This window comes from Panulirus ornatus, chromosome 29, assembly GCF_036320965.1.
Source record: "Panulirus ornatus isolate Po-2019 chromosome 29, ASM3632096v1, whole genome shotgun sequence".
Classification (NCBI taxonomy): domain Eukaryota; kingdom Metazoa; phylum Arthropoda; class Malacostraca; order Decapoda; family Palinuridae; genus Panulirus; species Panulirus ornatus.
Genome location: NC_092252.1, coordinates 15112567 through 15127872, shown reverse-complemented (window position 1 = coordinate 15127872; position 15306 = coordinate 15112567). Strand labels below are relative to the sequence as shown.

General features: G+C 46.9%; 1 protein-coding gene across 1 annotated transcript in view; it reads left to right on the top strand.

The window, feature by feature from the left end:
* LOC139758138 (CD63 antigen-like) overlaps positions 1-15306 on the top strand; it is a 173013-nt gene that overhangs the window by 143575 nt on the left and 14132 nt on the right. The window contains exon 2 of the mRNA XM_071679287.1: positions 14029-14217. Within this exon, the coding sequence (XP_071535388.1) occupies positions 14029-14217 (189 nt within the window). The remainder of the gene's footprint in view (positions 1-14028; positions 14218-15306) is intronic.

The window sequence follows — 15306 nt, the reverse complement described above, 5'->3', positions numbered from 1 at the left end:
GCTGTTTTCGCTAGTGCTGTGCCGGCTCCTGCTGTGTAGGGAAAAGTTCCTCTGGCTGGACGGAGTTGGCGCTGCGCAGGTTGGCTGGGTGAAGTCAGGGTGGTGCTGTGCTGGTGTATGCTTGTGCTGTGCTTGGTTCACCGAGACGTTGCTGTATCGGCACTAGAACAGCATCCTTGTGATGGAGTGCAGCATGAGGGCTGTTGTGTAAGAGCAACAGCAGGGGCCGGTTCATGGTAGAAGCAGCAGGAGGGTCTAGTGAGCAGCAGGAAGCAGGAATAGTAGGGGCCAGAGAGCGTCAGGAAATAGACGTTGGGGTTGCCGGTAGGTAGCAGGAAGGAGCAGGAGAGTCTGGAGAGCAGCAGGAGGAGGAAGCAGTAGATGCAGTAGGCCCCTCCTCACGTCTTACCTCAGGAGGTGCTCCTTGATATTCATGCGGGTGCTGGTGGTCTTGATGGCTCCACCAAGTGGCTGCAGGAATCCATGGCCAGCATGTTGCAGTTTCCTCATATTTTGAGACTAGGGAACCCTTACAGACGACGTGACCTTCCCCAGGAGCGTGTCCGCGGCTCCAAGAGGAGAGCACAGGACTTGGAATGGGGGTGGGTGCTGGCTGGCGAGGTGCTGGAACGGTTCAAGTTTCCAGGGGGGAAATAACACATATCAAACTGATGAATGAAGCGCCGTCTTCGCCAATGTGGCTCTCTGAGGCGAGCGGCCCCCTGCATATATAGAGGTACACGGAATAGTTCTGGTGGTGTAGTGAAGTGCATGTGTGCGAGGGTGATGCCTGGAGTTGGAGATCTTGGTGATGATGCCTGGATTACGAATACGATGCCTGGAACGTGAGTGCACGATGGTGGTGTCTGGAAGGAGAACATTTAAAGGTGGCACTTGGAGCGGGAGGACTGTCCACTTGCCCCGGCCAGCCATCTACTGGACCCAGAAGTTAATGCTTTCCGGCACCGATGCTCTCTTTAAGTCAGGCAACGTGGCACTGGTTTACCCTCCAGCACACCACACTAGTGCCAGCCCCTCCAGGCACTTGATGTACCTCCAGCACACCACATTGGTGCAAGCCCCTCCAGGCACTTGATGTACCTCCAGCACACCACATTGGTGCAAGCCCCTCCAGGCACTTGGTTTACATCCAGCACATCACACGAGCGAGCGGCAGCCGCTCCTGATTATTGTCTGTCGCCTTATTTGCTGGAATGGTGCCTCTCATTCTTTATTTGTGGTCCCGGGCAGACGTAAAGCAAGCACCGTTCCCGGCACTCACTCCTGCTGGGTGACGTGTCCCCCCATTTGTTGGGCGCGGGTTGCGGCGTGGCCCCTGTTGCCTCTCACGAGACGCCCTTGCTGTCTCTCCGAGGAGGACCTGTGTTTCACGCTTATTTGTACTGCTTGCTATAGCTGGCATTTACTCCATCGCGGTGCAGTAGTGGGTCTGTTGAAGCCAAGGTCACTTGGCAGAGATATTAGGGCGGGCACCTTGCAGTGAACACAGAGCGGAAACATGCCTTGGTCCTGGATCACACCACTGCGCTTGATGTGTTTCCTTTGTTCATATGGAAAATTTTCAGATTTTTTGGGGATTTGATTTTCCCGTTTTCCCTCCCCCATCATGATTCAGGAATTACAACATTAGTTTGAAACAGTTGACGAGCTGTTGGCCCGGCAAAGTTAATTTCTCACGCCACGGGTCGACAGGTAATCTGAACTATAGCTACATGGAAATTTAGTAAATAACTCGTCATATTAATAGAGAGGCGCTCAGTGCTTTTGTTTTTTTTTTTAAGGAAATTATTTTACGCTTGATACACGTCCTATATTTTATATTTCACTTGTTTTATTCCTTCTTTTTTCCCCCCTCAGTCATTCCCTGTATGTTACTGGTCGTTATTATTATTATTCATTATGATTATTATTATTATTATTATTATTATTATTATTATTATTATTATTATTATTACTATTATTAATGTTGGAACGAGAAGGGTCTGGACGAGACAAGTGCTATCTGTCCACTGACGATAAGACAGCCTGACCTAACCGCAGTATTACTACTTGCTGGCGGAGTCCGGTAACACCACTTTATACATATATATATATATATATATATATATATATATATATATATATATATATATATATATATATATGAGAGAGAGAGAGAGAGAGAGCGTGTATGTGCGTGCGAAAGCCTTTCACAGGCCACATTGATTCGTTTAAAAAAAAAAACTAAGCAAGTTGGGAACGACTGAAAGCAGTGAAGGTGTATTCCGAGGGTCGCAGTGAGCGAGAGAGACAACCTGATTTCCACTTGCAATGTCCTGGATGTCTTGGTTCCTTAATAAGGACGAGATAATGGTTCCCTGCTGGCACGACAGCCATGGCAGACAGCAAAATATAACCACTGGGATCAAAAATGTTCTGTAAGAAGGATGAGAGAAAACGGAGAGAGAGAGAGAGAGAGAGAGAGAGAGAGAGAGAGAGAGAGAGAGAGAGAGAGAGAGAGAGAAGTACGAGACCACAAACTGCATAATATATATTCCTTGTGGCCATATTACGAACCTCATGAACTGATTAGTAGAGGCATATTGAAATTGGATTTGGACAAACACCTATAGATTTTATACGACACTGGCTAAGATATGGTGTATACAAGAGCCTACGGACATCCGAAACCATCATACGTAAGGCAAGATTCTGAAGTAATTTTTCCCTCGTAATCACGTCATCCGCAGGTAATTAATTCAATCTGAAGGTGTTGGGAGATAGATGTGGGTTGGGCGAGTGGAGATGGACCGTTGCTTTGTTTTAGGCGTTCCAGCTTGGCCTCCCAAGTAACCTTGTTACCCCGCTGGTAAAGTGCCTCAAATTGAAGAGTTGAACCTCTGGCCAGCGATCGCTCTCTTCCACAAGACTTCCCCGGGCAAAATCTTTTGGGGAAAATGTTAGGCCGGAGGGAACCCCAGAGGAGCGATGGTGATGGATGATTTGTTTGACACTTCTGTCTTATAGCATGGCTGACGTGAGTGTTGAGGGTGCGGGCCGATAGAAGCAGAGGCTTTTGGCTGCCTTTATAACACAGAGGTGTTACTTTGATGCACATCCAGATGGTGGTCCTGAGGTGTATACACCCCACCCAGCTGGTGGTCCTGAGGTGTACACACCCAGATGGTCGTCCTGAGGTGTATACACCCAGCTAGTGGTCCTGAGGTGTACACACCCTAGCTGGTGGTCCTGAGGTGTACACACCCAGATGGCCGTGGACTTTACCTCCAGATGGTACAGTATGGGTCACCATACCCGGATACGAGTCAGTCCGATACAGGATGTTATGACGGTCATAACCGGATATGAGTCAGTCCGATACAGGATGTTATGACGGTCATAACCGGACACAGGGTTACTCCGGTACAGTACGAACGGCCTTCTTTTGTCTTCAGCAAGCAGTGGAGTAATGTTACCCAAAGATCCGGTAGAAAGTTAGTGGAATAGATTCTTTAGTTTTATATAAGAGGTGAAACTTATGCTGATGTTTTACGGAATTTGTTCAAAGTTATGAAAACTTTGGCAACGATTTGTGAGGTATAGTGTAAGGCCAAAGACCGGCTGTTCCCCCGGGGCTGCCTTCCACTCCGTCTGGTCCCCCAGGGCGGCCATCCCAGCCTAGTGGCTCCTCCCCAGGGCCGCGCCCTTTCCCAGCCTGGCGGTTCTTAGAGGGCCAGCCCCAGCCCTGTAAGGGACCCACGGTACTCTGGGCCAATTTTCGTGGAAACTTCTACGTCCGTCGCAGCTTTCCTTTGCGGAACGATTTATTTCTCCTAATATGTACCACGCTGCCCTGTGTAGGTTACACACACTCGCGCGCGCGCGCGCGCTTTCTGTCTTTCTTCTGGGTTTACGCCTTTACTTCCTTCCTCATGTTTTAAGTATGAAAGAAGACTGCGACGTGTGTGCGTATATGTAGGCACGTCTGTGGTACAGAAGATACTCCCGTTTGTATGACTTTGGTACATAAGGGACTCGATTCTGTACCTGGCAGTACCTCCTGTAGCACAGGAGGTACTGCCGCTTACCTGTCGGTACGAATGTAGCACAGAGGATATACGCCAGTGTGTACGCCTCATGGTACAGACGGGAGCGGTGAACCTACATCATGGATGGAGGTGTGCCAGGTAGTCCGGGTGAGTCGTGCTGACCTCTCAACATGACTCGCCACCCGTGGACAATGACGGAGACTGCCCTGGTGAACACGGCTGCTGGCGACTAGAAAATGCCACAAAGGTACGAAAAATACTGGTGGCAGCGCCTTCTGCACCATGACGTATGATCCAAACGTTTCATGAAGTTTGAAAACGTTCAGGCGAGACGCGGCACCACGTCGGGAACAGACGACTTGAGCCACAGACGAAAACGGATCTTCGCTCTGGCTACTTCCTCCGTTCCTGCTTTTAGCAGGTGATACTACGGGAGGGGAGGAAGACGTCCCTCCCCCTCTTAGTCGCCTTGTACGACACGCAGTAAGATGCGTGTACACGGGGCAGTACTCTTGTTTACCTTATCCCCAGATAAGATACTATGGGGCTTAATACTTCACACCTACAGCGATTATCAGCTAAGAATGATCATTCTGGTCCATTTAAGCGCAAAGATCTTGCATATGTGTGGGGAAATCAGGGGTCCATGTCTGCTCGACCTACTAACTGGAAGTATTGGGAACATAATATTATGGGAAGACCCGTGGATTTCTTCAGCCCCTTAAAGCAGGAGGCCTGGTGGGTGGGGCTTCATCACAGAGGTTCGTAAAGTAGTGGGGTCAAGCAAGGGTCGTACCGTCGTGCTCAAGGGTCGTACCGTCGTGCTCAAGGGTCGTCCCGTCGTGCTCGAGTCGTACCGTCGAACTCAAAGGGAAGCGGTGGTGAGGGGGGGGGGGGGTAGATAGATTTCTCATAGTGCATTACACCAGCCAGGTGGCATGGTGCATCGGACCAGCCAGGTGGCATGGTGCATCGGACCAGCCAGGTGGCATGGTGCATCGGACCAGCCAGGTGGCATGGTGCATCGGACCAGCCAGGTGGCATGGTGCATCGGACCAGCCAGGTGGCATGGTGCATCGGACCAGCCAGGTGGCATGGTGCATCGGACCAGCCAGGTGGCATGGCCCCAGGTGGCATGGTGCATCAGACCAGCCAGGTGGCATGGTGCATCAGACCAGCCAGGTGGCATGGTGCATCAGACCAGCCAGGTGGCATGGTGCATCAGACCAGCCAGGTGGCATGGTGCATCAGACCAGCCAGGTGGCATGGTGCATCAGACCAGCCAGGTGGCATGGTGCATCAGACCAGCCAGGTGGCATGGTGCATCAAACCAGCCAGGTGGCATGGTGCATCAGACCAGCCAGGTGGCATGGTGCATCAAACAGCCAGGTGGCATGGTGCATCAAACCAGCCAGGTGGCATGAGATACACAGTAATGAAGCTTTGTGGGGGCCCGGGAGAGAGCATCTTGTATACACTGCTGGGAGGTGGGGGCCCCGGCGGGAGCATCATATACCTTATGTTTGTGTGTATGTGTGGCTGGGTGGGGGTAGAGGGTGGAGGTTGGCCCGGAAGAGAGCATAATATACCTCTGGCAACTTTAAAGGAGCATCTGGGTAATTAGCGCCAGGCTGGTGGCAGGTTGAACCATATATTTTTCCCCGAGTCTCCGCGTCGTAATTGAGTTGTTAAGCTTAATTAGTTTTGCAATACAACGTAACTGTACTGGTGTAGAGAAAGAGCGTTCGTGACGCCCCGCTGGTTAGTGATTGGGGTGAGAATTGTAATCGGCTTCGAACGTGTTATGGACGCTTGGTGGCGTATAGGACAGGAGAAAGTGAAATATTCAGAGGAAGGCGGAGCAGTGCTTGGTAACAGCTGACATCATCATGACCTTGGTACGCGAAGTGATGTAGTAAGGGCATCGTAAATGTTTCACTTAGTGATGTATATTCTGGTTTGATTTGTGCGTTATCAAGTGCGCGTGGAAGTGTTGGTGGGTTAGGCACATGTGGTAGCGAAGCTGTGTTGTAGTTGACTCTGGTATGCAAAAGAGAGAGAGAGAGAGAGAGAGAGAGAGAGAGAGAGAGAGAGAGAGAGAGAGAGAGAGAGAGAGAGAGTGTTATAATCTCTTCGTAATAAACAGGGAGGGAGTTCTGCATGCGTTGGGTCCCCGACTGGAACTTTCTCAGTCGTGCAACTTTATAAAACTTCAGTACACCCGTCAGCATTCACAAGTTCATTACTTACTTTTTGTTCCCATACTTCTCTGAATAGTTTCTAATATTTTTTTTATACATAATTTCATACAGAGGGATTGGTGACGAACGCCATCTGGATGGGCCACGGTGGAAGTTGTAGGCCAAGTGAGGGTAGTGTGAGTGTGGGGAACAACCCGTCTGGCGTCGACGGAAAGGTTCTACTTTGTGGCGAAGGAACTGTACTCCGGAGGGAGTGTCGTGGAGTGGCGTCTGCTATCCATAGGACGATTTTTACTGCCTTATGTGTATCGAATGTTGGCGGGTTGAGGACGATAGTACTGACGGCCCTCAGGGGATCTTTTGTCAGCGTCTTTATCACGTGTGTGTGTGTGTGTGTGTTCCTTTTTATTGTCAGCGTCTTGGATGGCGAGGAAACCACAAGTCTGGTGCTGCCGGGTTGTTAGCAGAGAGGCTTCTCCTGTGGCGCCATGGTGTCCGTGTGTACTGTGGTAGACTGCGTGTGATTGACTCTCTCAGCCAGTCCCGGGGATTCCCAGGTTAGCTGGTATTTAGGATGACTGGTCTCTCTCGTGATGGTGGTATGGTGCGAGGCTATCAGACTCATGAGTGAGACGACAGGTATTCACTGATAGAGTCTTGTAGTTTAGAGGCAATGTGCTGTTGTTGGTGCAGAAGCAGATAATACTGCAGGAGAGAGGACTTGATGCCACGGAGCTCCTGTAGGAGAAGGCGGTCAGATTTTAATGACGGGAGGTGTATGTCAGGCGCAGAGGTTGCGCACTTGTGTACGCTAGAGCAGGGAACTGCCCGACTGACTGATGGAAGGTCTGACACTGTGGGAGACTGGGTCATCTCACGTCGGGGTGTTGCCTGTGTGCGCGGAGGAAGAGGAGCTGGGTGCATCGACGTTGGTGTCTTGAGAGATCAAGGAGAGGTCGAGGTAAGGTTCACTCTCGTCAGGGTGGTAGCAAGACAAGACAGGTGCTGGTGAGGCTAAGGGAGCAGGATTACCTCGCGACTGCGTGGGCATAGGTGGTCATCGGGATTATTTAGGCCTGAATGTTGGTGATTATATATATATATATATTTCTTTTCTTTCATACTATTCGCCATTTCCCGTGTTAGCGAGGTAGCGTTAAGAACAGAGGACTGGGCCTTTGAGGGAATATCCTCACCTGGCCCCCTTCTCTGTTCCTTCTTTTGGAAAATTAAAAAAAAAAAAAAATGAGAGGGAAGGATTTCCAGCCCCCGCTTCCTCCCCTTTTAGTCGCCTTGTACGACACGCAGGGAATACGTGGGAAGTATTCTTTTCCTCTATCTCCAGGGATAATATATATATATATATATATATATATATATATATATATATATATATATATATATATATATATCTTAAGCCTACTTGCTACTAAGCCGTCTGTTATTTAGGTTGACGTTTACCTTAGGCATATACGAAAACAGTCGGTCGTTTATACATGTTAAACTAACGTTTGTCTTGGGGGCCATGCCCTAATAAGCCGTCATTTGTGATCGTTAAATCAGAAAACAATGCCGATATTTATTTCACTAGAATAAATATCGGGAGCGAGAGGCCAAATATTTGTTCTGTATGATGGTTACGGGAGGTGTGTGCGCCGCGGCTCAGCTGTACCGAGTGTTGGGTGTACATCTCTTGTTAGGTGTATGTACACATTTGCTGCATCCTTTCCCTCGTCAAAGGTCAGCTCCTCATACTTGAGGGTCGTACTGTCGCGTTCGAGGGGTTAAAACATAGTAAAGACTTTAATTTGAAAATAAATTTTGATCTCCATCCCTATCTGTTCGTGGTGGACGACGTAACTATGACCCCCTCCCCATCTGATGGAGACTGACCCCACCTCCTCCCTCTCTCTGGCCGTGACGGACGATGGAAATAGATGGAATGTCCGTAGAGACTTGGGGTTCGTTAAGCAGTGTTTTAGAGACTAATCTTGTGGTTGGCTGGGAGGGAGGAGGGGAAGGCAAGTATGATCCGGAAGTTGACAGCCAGAGAAGACCTCTGTTTGATGATACGGTTAACAGAGACTTGACAGTGTTGAGTGGACGCTGACGGTTAGAGATGGCGTGCTGATACAGACAGCGTCAGTCTCGCGTTACGAACAACGCAGAGCCCTGGCTGGCCCCTGTCAGGGACAGGCAACAGAAGCCTGGCTGGAGGAGGAATGCTCCTCTGAATATAGTTGTTCTTGGGGAAAAACGAGAAATAACCTGGGAAATGTTAAGAGGGGTTGTGGAAATGGAAGGGGAAGAGTTTGTAAGTTTTCTTTTCTTCATAATTATCAGATCTCGTTATGCAGGTCGGACGTTGCATCTCTTGCCTGGGAAGTTCGTGGGTTAATATGGGCGTCGTGACTCGGAGAGCCCAGCAAAGTTGTTGGAATACATAACAGACCAGCGGGTTGATTGTGGTCGAACTTTGCGTCTTCTGACTCACAGTTCGTAGATTACAGGATACTCTGGTGTGAGGGAAGCAAGGCATTGATTATATCAGTAAATGTTAAATATTTAACCTTCCTTGGTGAGCCGTGGAGGACAGACCTGCGAGCGCTGTCGTCATGTTGTGTTCCATAATACTGGTACTCATTGTGGCACCGGTGATCCTAGTGACCGGAAGGATGGCTTTGTGGAGGAGGCAGCCAGTCTGGTTTATTCCAGCCACGTCTGGACCTATGCCCAGGCTGACGCTGGTTCCCCTGAGGGGGCGGGAGCACTGGATGGCTTGGCTCCTCGTACCAGCATCAGTAGGAATCATCACCACTTATCACCACCTCCCAGACCGTCAACACCACCACTGTTTACTTTAGCACCATCACCACTGGTACCGTCATCCAATTGCCACCACGGATAACGTCAACACCATCGCCTCCAATGGGGAGCGTCTCCAGCGCCCGTAATATATCACCTCGCTGAGCCATATTTACGTTTGTGTCCTCTATCGATCTGTCTGACTAGAAGTACACAGTTCATGACGGCGTCTCCAGGAGTTCCTTTTGTGGAGACTGTGGCACTGCCTTGTTGCCATCATAGTGGGTGTGTGGATGGGAGGGAAATGGAACCATTGCTAGAATGAGGTGGTGGTGGTGTTTCGCTCGTCTTACAGTAGTGTTGTGATGACGTAGGGTAAGGAGTAAGTGCCACGAGTGCAGTCTGAAAGGTAAGTCTTGGCACTGTCACAGGCTTGTCCACCAGCCAAGCACATGGCAGGATCACAACCACACCAGTCGGATAATATTATACTGGGAATCAAAAGCTCCGACTTGGAAAGTGTCTTGGTCTTGTGCAGGTTTTGTTCAGTGTCGCAGGAGTATGGTAATGAGCAAGTTAAACGATGAATGGTACGCAGGTGTGGTTGGGAGCCCTTGCTCATGTCCTGACACATGTAAAGATATATATCATGTGTCCCTCTGATACTACATGTTGTTTAGGGGTGTAGGAATCATAGTGGTTGTGTATCGGATGGAGTGTGTATGAAGGTCCGTGTTTTGGGACGGCCTCCTCGTGCACGTGTACGTACGTACATTCAGGCGTGGATTTGCTTTGCATAAGTTAGGGTGAATATCTAAGGGCAGATCTGGACATGGTTTAGGATAACATTCCATAATATTTTACGTTCGAGGAGATCACATGGGTAATTTATCAGGGACAGGTGTTGAAAGAGCGTGCGTGCTTCTTTGTGGTGAGTGAGGCAAGTGTGCTGTGTTAGATGATGTACATCAGCAGCAGTACATATGTTCGATTGGGTGTGATCACTCAAAAGTGGACCCGCAGAATCGTTGGCTCGCAACGCTAACGACTGGATCACGGGAAGAGTTTTATACCCGTGTCGTCCCATCTCTCAACCTTGTATATGTGTACCATGTCCTAACTGTACACATTCCAGCCTAAGGCAGCTACTCAATCACCTTTTCAGCTCCAAAGAGAGGATGAACAGCTGGAACTGGGTGTGGGCCGATTGCTGCGCAAGCTTGAACTTATTCCTGGCAGTCACTTAGGGGTGTGAAGCCAACGATAGATTCACTTCATCCTTAAGTCCTAATGGAAGAAAGAAAAGGGATTACTAAGGGAGATAGTCTGAAAATGTTTCCTATGACCATCTAGATAGACGACGACAAAGTCAGCTTGTGGGGCAGTAGGTGGGCAGGTCTCCCGTAGAATAATATCTCCCGATAGGAGACTCTTCTGGCAGTGCTTGTTCCGTCTGCCTAGTCGCAGTGACGGACCTTCGTGCCTTTGTCGTGTTGATTAGGAAGCCAGCCTATCAAGAGGAAGTCATTCTTTAACTACGAGGGATGAATCGCGATTCTTCCGACCCGCGAAACTCCTTTCGCGATCGACGAAGCGAGCGCTAATAGTTTATGTTTATGAGAAACCTGAGCGAGACGGGGTAACGCTGGGGCCCGCCACATGCAAGGACGAAACAGGGCACGCCAGGGCGTATTGGGACATGGATCACATCAGGACGGGACATCACAGTGCACCTGCACTACCGGGTACATAAACGCCACCAACCTATCATCAAACACTCACATGCACAGGATAAACTTTACATTCAACCATGTCTCACTGAACCACGTGAATTTCAAGACAATCATCAACGCAGCACAACCACGGGACCTTAGTCCCCAGTTTAGGCACACGTACGACTACGCAGTCACCAATATTACCCACACCAACTACCATGGAAATGTAACTATTCTATAATTTCATACATATTGCCAGCCTTGCAGAACCACTTATAGACCATACAGCCGCGAGCTTTACCAACACATCCCTCAAACAATCACATAGTTTACCATCCAACGTATACACCATTTGACATATGACCATATTCTTTAATAGTTTCCACACGTCATATAGCCACATACTTTACTGGTACTGCACGTTCATGTCAGTGATGTCATAGGCCTGGGTAAGTTCCTAGGGTTGCTGTTTCACTGTGAATGAGCTTAAGCAAACTTCATAGATATTCTAGTTTTCGATGAGGGTAAAAACCTGTTAGATTCTTTCTGTTAAAGAGGATTGAATTGTGTTTTTCCCTACCTTTGAACAAGTGATGTCTCTAATGCTGATAGGGCTCTGCCTCTAGCAAAGAAAGGGATTTTCCTACTTCAGAATCTACTGGTTTATTTTTTTCAGAGGTTTTGTAACCGAGATGGTCATCATTGTTTGGATGACCTACCTATCAATCTAATCTCTGAAGCCTGTTTCCTCTTGGAACTCCCATCAAGGGGTGACCATGGTAAAAGTCTCCACTATCCCTGTCCTTACATTCCTCCCTTGCTTACACCACTCCACTTAAAGATGCTGAAAGACTGGTAGGCCTGTCTTTCCATACCTTTGCAAGATGATGTTATATACTTTAGAGTTCATATTGGAAGAAGTATTGCAGGATGATGTTATGTACTTTAAAGTTCATACTGGAAGAAGTATTTGCATATACTGTTCTCACACAATTTCAAAAAAAAATATCCAGCTAGATTTGCAAAATCTGCTGTTGCTATACTGTTTCCTGTGGGGTGGGATAGCACCAGTAATAGATGAAGGCAAGTAAGTATGAATATGTACATGTTTATATATGTATATGTATGTATGTTATGTGTATGTGTGTGTATGGGCCATTCTTCGTCTGTTTCCTGTCACTACCTTCCTGACGCAGGAAACTTTGATCAAGTGTAAATATATATATATATATATATATATATATATATTTTTTTTTTTTTTTTTTTTTTGCTTTGTCGCTGTCTCCCGCGTTTGCGAGGTAGCGCAAGGAAACAGACGAAAGAAATGGCCCAACCCACCCCCATACACAGGTATATACATACGTCCACACACGCAAATATACATACCTACACAGCTTTCCATGGTTTACCCCAGACGCTTCACATGCCCTGATTCAATCCACTGACAGCACGTCAACCCCGGTATACCACATCGATCCAATTCACTCTATTCCTTGCCCTCCTTTCACCCTCCTGCATGTTCAGGCCCTGATCACACAAAATCTTTTTCACTCCATCTTTCCACCTCCAATTTGGTCTCCCACTTCTCCTCGTTCCCTCCACCTCTGACACATATATCCTCTTGGTCAATCTTTCCTCACTCATTCTCTCCATGTGCCCAAACCATTTCAAAACACCCTCTTCTGCTCTCTCAACCACGCTCTTTTTATTTCCACACATCTCTCTGACCCTTACATTACTTACTCGATCAAACCACCTCACACCACACATGGTTGTTTAATTTGTTTATGGATGGGGTTGTTAGGGAGGTGAATGCAAGAGTTTTGGAAAGAGGGGCAAGTATGAAGTCTGTTGGGGATGAGAGAGCTTGGGAAGTGAGTCAGTTGTTGTTCGCTGATGATACAGCGCTGGTGGCTGATTCATGTGAGAAACTGCGGAAGCTGGTGACTGAGTTTGGTAAAGTGTGTGAAAGAAGAAAGTTAAGAGTAAATGTGAATAAGAGCAAGGTTATTAGGTACATTAGGGTTGAGGGTCAAGTCAATTTGGGAGGTAAGTTTGAATGGAGAAAAACTGGAGGAAGTAAAGTGTTTTAGATATCTGGGAGTGGATCTGGCAGCAGATGGAACCATGGAAGCGGGAGTGAATCATATGGTGGGGGAGGGGGCGAAAATCCTGGGAGCCTTGAAGAATGTGTGGAAGTCGAGAACATTATCTCGGAAAGCAAAAATGGGTATGTTTGAAGGAATAGTGGTTCCAACAATGTTGTATGGTTGCGAGGCATGGACTATGGATAGAGTTGTGCGCAGGAGAGTGGATGTGCTGGAAATGAGATGTTTGAGGACAATGTGTGGTGTGAGGTGGTTTGATCAAGTAAGTAATGTAAGGGTAAGAGAGATGTGTGGAAATAAAAAGAGCGTGGTTGAGAGAGCAGAAGAGGGTGTTTTGAAATGGTTTGGGCACATGGAGAGAATGAGTGAGGAAAGATTGACCAAGAGGATATATGTGTTGGAGGTGGAGGGAACGAGGAGAAATGGGAGACCAAATTGGAGGTGGAAAGATGGAGTGAAAAAGATTTTGTGTGATCGGGGCCTGAACATGCAGGAGGGTGAAAGGAGGGCAAGGAATAGAGTGAATTGGATCGATGTGGTATACCGGGGTTGATGTGCTGTCAGTGGATTGAATCAGGGCATGTGAAGCGTCTGGGGTAAACAATGGAAAGTTGTGTGGGGCCTGGATGTGGAAAGGGAGCTGTGGTTTCGGGCATTATTGCATGACAGCTAGAGACTGAGTGTGAACGAATGGGGCCTTTGTTGTCTTTTCCTAGTGCTACCTCGCACACATGAGGGGGGAGGGGGATGGTATTCCATGTGTGGCGAGGTGGCAATGGGAATGAATAAAGGCAGACAGTGTGAATTGTGTGCATGGGTATATATGTATGTGTCTGTGTGTGTATATATATGTGTACATTGAGATGTATAGGTATGTATATTTGCGTGTGTGGACGTGTATGTATATACATTGTGTATGGGGGTGGGTTGGGCCATTTCTTTCGTCTGTTTCCTTGCGCTACCTCGCAAACGCGGGAGACAGCGACAAATTAAAATAAATGTAAAATATATAAATGGACTTGGAATTTGTCTTTTGCATTGTACTGAAGGACCATACATTGTAAAATGGTAACTATGTATGATTTACATAGGCTTATATATTTCTGTGTACTTCTTTGCATGAGATTAAAATATACAATATTTTCAACAGATAAGTGGGTTTGCAGTGATCATCGTGGGTGCTGTGATAGAGGCCAACTACAGGAGCTACCTTGATTTCATATCGACTAGCTACCTATCTGCTTCCTCCATCCTCATTGCAGTTGGTGTCCTTATCTTTGTGGTGGGATTCTTCGGCTGCTGTGGTGCTGTCAAGGAGAACCATTGCATGGTGGTCACGGTAAGATGGGCTTATGATCACTGTAAAAAATTATAGTATTGACAAATTTTGTTTAGATGAACTTGACTGGAGGGGGATGATGTCACTGATAAGACTGACACTTTTTTTCATTACATGAAGGATTCAATTCATTTTTTTTTTATTTATTCTTTCAAAGTCATCTTGAGATCTGTTATCTGTAGTATATTGCTAAAATGGTTTGTCTTTATGGAGTGTGGTGATAATACCGAAAGCTGTCAACTGAGTGGTTGTATGTGGATCCCTAATCCACACAAATGCTGGAAAGAACCAGAGCATCTATCTGCATGGAGTTAAAATGCCAGTTAGAAGAACAATTATCAGGTTCCTTATGTAGCAAACGGTTCAGAATATTATTGTACGTTTCCAGCTGACTGATGAAACTGAATACCTGCAGACATATATCAACCAAGTTATCTAGAAGGTGCAGAAGATTTAAGAAAAAAGAAAAATTTGAACTCTGTTGGTACAGAAGGAAGGAAGAAGTGGACATGTTCTGAATACAGCAGAAAACAGAACTGCTCATGTTAAAGGAATGTATCAGAGATATGGTCTTGATGATATAAGATGAGTTTGCATTTAGACAAAATGACAAAGGTACTCGTCTATTGTGTTACAGTAATCAGTTGGTTAAATATCCAAAACGTTTAAAACCAGAGAAGCAAAACCTATGCAAGTCACTTTCCTCAAATGGAATACTATACAGTGAAAGTCCAGGTATCTGATCATGCTGGGACCTTCAGCAAGTCACCTGGAAAAGTCAGACAGGATGAATTTTTATGTTTATTAAAGAAATAGGATAGAACTAAAACTGGGAAAATTTAAATTAATTAGATATGCAAAATATTGTTTACTGTACTGTAGATACTTGTCAGAAAATAGATAAGACTTCTCTTAAGATCTTGCAATGCAGGTGTAGGTGAAGTGATGCCTTCACAATAACTGTCATACCTGTGTCACACAAGGTATAGTCAGACATATGCTCGCCTTTTTCTCTACATTGTATTATGATCATTTTTTGCTTCTGGGTTCTTAACACCTTGCGATCAATTTTTGTAAGGCTTCCTGTCA